We start from the raw sequence: 922 nt of genomic DNA, 5'->3' as shown, positions 1-922 counted from the left end.
AAGTCCGTACAAACACAAAATGCACACGCGGGTGCAGTCCCACTGCGTGGCACCTTGGGCAAGTGCCTTCTACTATAGCCTCGGGCCGACCAAAGCCTTGTGAGTGAATTTGGTAGACGGAAACTGAAAGAAGTTCGTCGTATATATGTATATATATGTATGTGTGTGTATATGTTTGTGCGTCTGCATTTGTCCCCCCAACATCGCTTGACAACCAATGCTGGTGTGTGTGTTTACGTCCCCGTAACTTAGAGGTTCGGCAAAATAGACCGATAGAAAAAGTACTAGGCTTCCAATGAATAAGTCCTGGGGTCGATTTGCTCGACTAAAGGCGGTGCTCCAGCATGGCCACAGTCAAATGACTGAAACGAGTAAAAGAGTAAAAGATAGTAAAAGAGTATATATACACACCCACACATACATAATACATACCTATGACGTGCTTTTTTGAGTTTCCTTCGCTCGCATCCACACACAAGTTTTTGATCGATTCACAGCTATAGTAGAGATCTTGCCAAAGGTGCACATATTCTGTATTTTATACCCAAAATATTATATTAATATATTTAATTTGTTTATCCGCATAATTACTTCTCTTTATATGTATGTATGAATGTATGTATGCATGCGTAAATATGTTTGTGGTGTTTTTGTATGTATACGCAATATTGAGCACATACTGCAATAAACGTTTACTCTTTTACTTGTTTCAGTTATTTGAATGCGGCCATGCTGAAGCACTGTCTTTAGTCGTGCAAACCGACCCCGGAACTTATTCTTTGCAAGTCTAGTACTTATGCTATCGGTTTCTTTTGCCGAATCACTAAGCTACGCGGCCGTAAATACACCAGCATCGGTTGTCAAGCGATGTTGGAGGGACATACACAGACACACAAACATACACATACACACACACACACAC

The 922-nt window shown here is 41.0% G+C and overlaps 1 protein-coding gene across 5 annotated transcripts in view; it reads right to left on the bottom strand.

Moving 5' to 3' along the window:
* Positions 1-922, bottom strand: part of LOC106876210 (cys-loop ligand-gated ion channel-like) — a 526,199-nt gene that overhangs the window by 3,997 nt on the left and 521,280 nt on the right. For 2 of the 5 annotated variants that reach the window (XM_052971068.1, XM_052971069.1), the window contains exon 9: positions 433-531. The exons of the other annotated variants lie outside the window; for them this stretch is intronic. In XM_052971068.1, the coding sequence (XP_052827028.1) occupies positions 433-531 (99 nt within the window). The remainder of the gene's footprint in view (positions 1-432; positions 532-922) is intronic. 5 annotated transcript variants of the gene reach the window in all.

This window comes from Octopus bimaculoides, chromosome 10 (assembly GCF_001194135.2).
Source record: "Octopus bimaculoides isolate UCB-OBI-ISO-001 chromosome 10, ASM119413v2, whole genome shotgun sequence".
In the NCBI taxonomy this organism is placed as follows: domain Eukaryota; kingdom Metazoa; phylum Mollusca; class Cephalopoda; order Octopoda; family Octopodidae; genus Octopus; species Octopus bimaculoides.
Note: the sequence above shows the minus strand (reverse complement) of the source record. Positions and strands in the feature narration are given on the sequence as shown.